At 33.9% G+C, this 635-nt stretch overlaps 1 protein-coding gene across 1 annotated transcript in view; it reads right to left on the minus strand.

Annotated features, from left to right (window-relative positions):
* Window positions 1-332, minus strand: part of LOC308133300 (single-minded homolog 1-A-like) — a gene marked incomplete at its 5' end in the record, with an annotated part of 21,744 nt that extends 21,412 nt beyond the window's left edge. The window contains 1 exon segment of the mRNA XM_080500603.1: window positions 299-332. Within this exon segment, the coding sequence (XP_080356729.1) occupies window positions 299-332 (34 nt within the window).
* Between the last annotated feature and the right edge of the window lie 303 nt (window positions 333-635).

Below are 635 nucleotides of genomic sequence, written 5' to 3' on the forward strand. Positions count from 1 at the left end.
TCCAGCTTTTCACCGTAACTTTTATCATGTGTATGATCACAGTGTAAAAACCACTAAAACAACTTAAAGGCAGCTCTAATACGTATCCTGAGGATTGAGTACCTGAGTAATCAACGTACTTTCTTCACTTCGTAGTTTCCGACTGGCTCATTTTACTGGTTAACGGTAAAATGCAAAAGATAAAAGGAAAGAAAATGGATTGATGAGTGCACTCTCAAGAAGATGTGGAATAAATTATAATGCAAGAAATTATGTGAGTGAATATTAATTAGAGGCATTAATGCATTTCATTCCCAACTTGCAGGTTGGAACTTCTCGAGGGTCGACGCCATTATCATAATTTATTACTCAAGAACTTTGTAATTAAGCGTCAAATCTTCACATTTTAAAATAATGCTTGAAGGAAAGGTTCCACATGGATGTTTTTATTAGAGAAGTGTTAAAGATAAATGAAGACGTTTCACCTAATACCACATGTTTTATAGAAATTATGTAAATTTACCAAATAGCAAAGGTAAAGCAACCTCTTGTGTAATTTGATTTGGATTTTGGAATTTTTTTAAATTATCAGATATTCACAGCCTCAAAATGACCCGCCTGCCTCACAACTATGTCCTTGGAAAATTACAGCTCTA

The sequence above is a fragment of the Blennius ocellaris genome (genome assembly GCF_963422515.1).
Source record: "Blennius ocellaris genome assembly, chromosome: 8".
NCBI lineage: Eukaryota > Metazoa > Chordata > Actinopteri > Blenniiformes > Blenniidae > Blennius > Blennius ocellaris.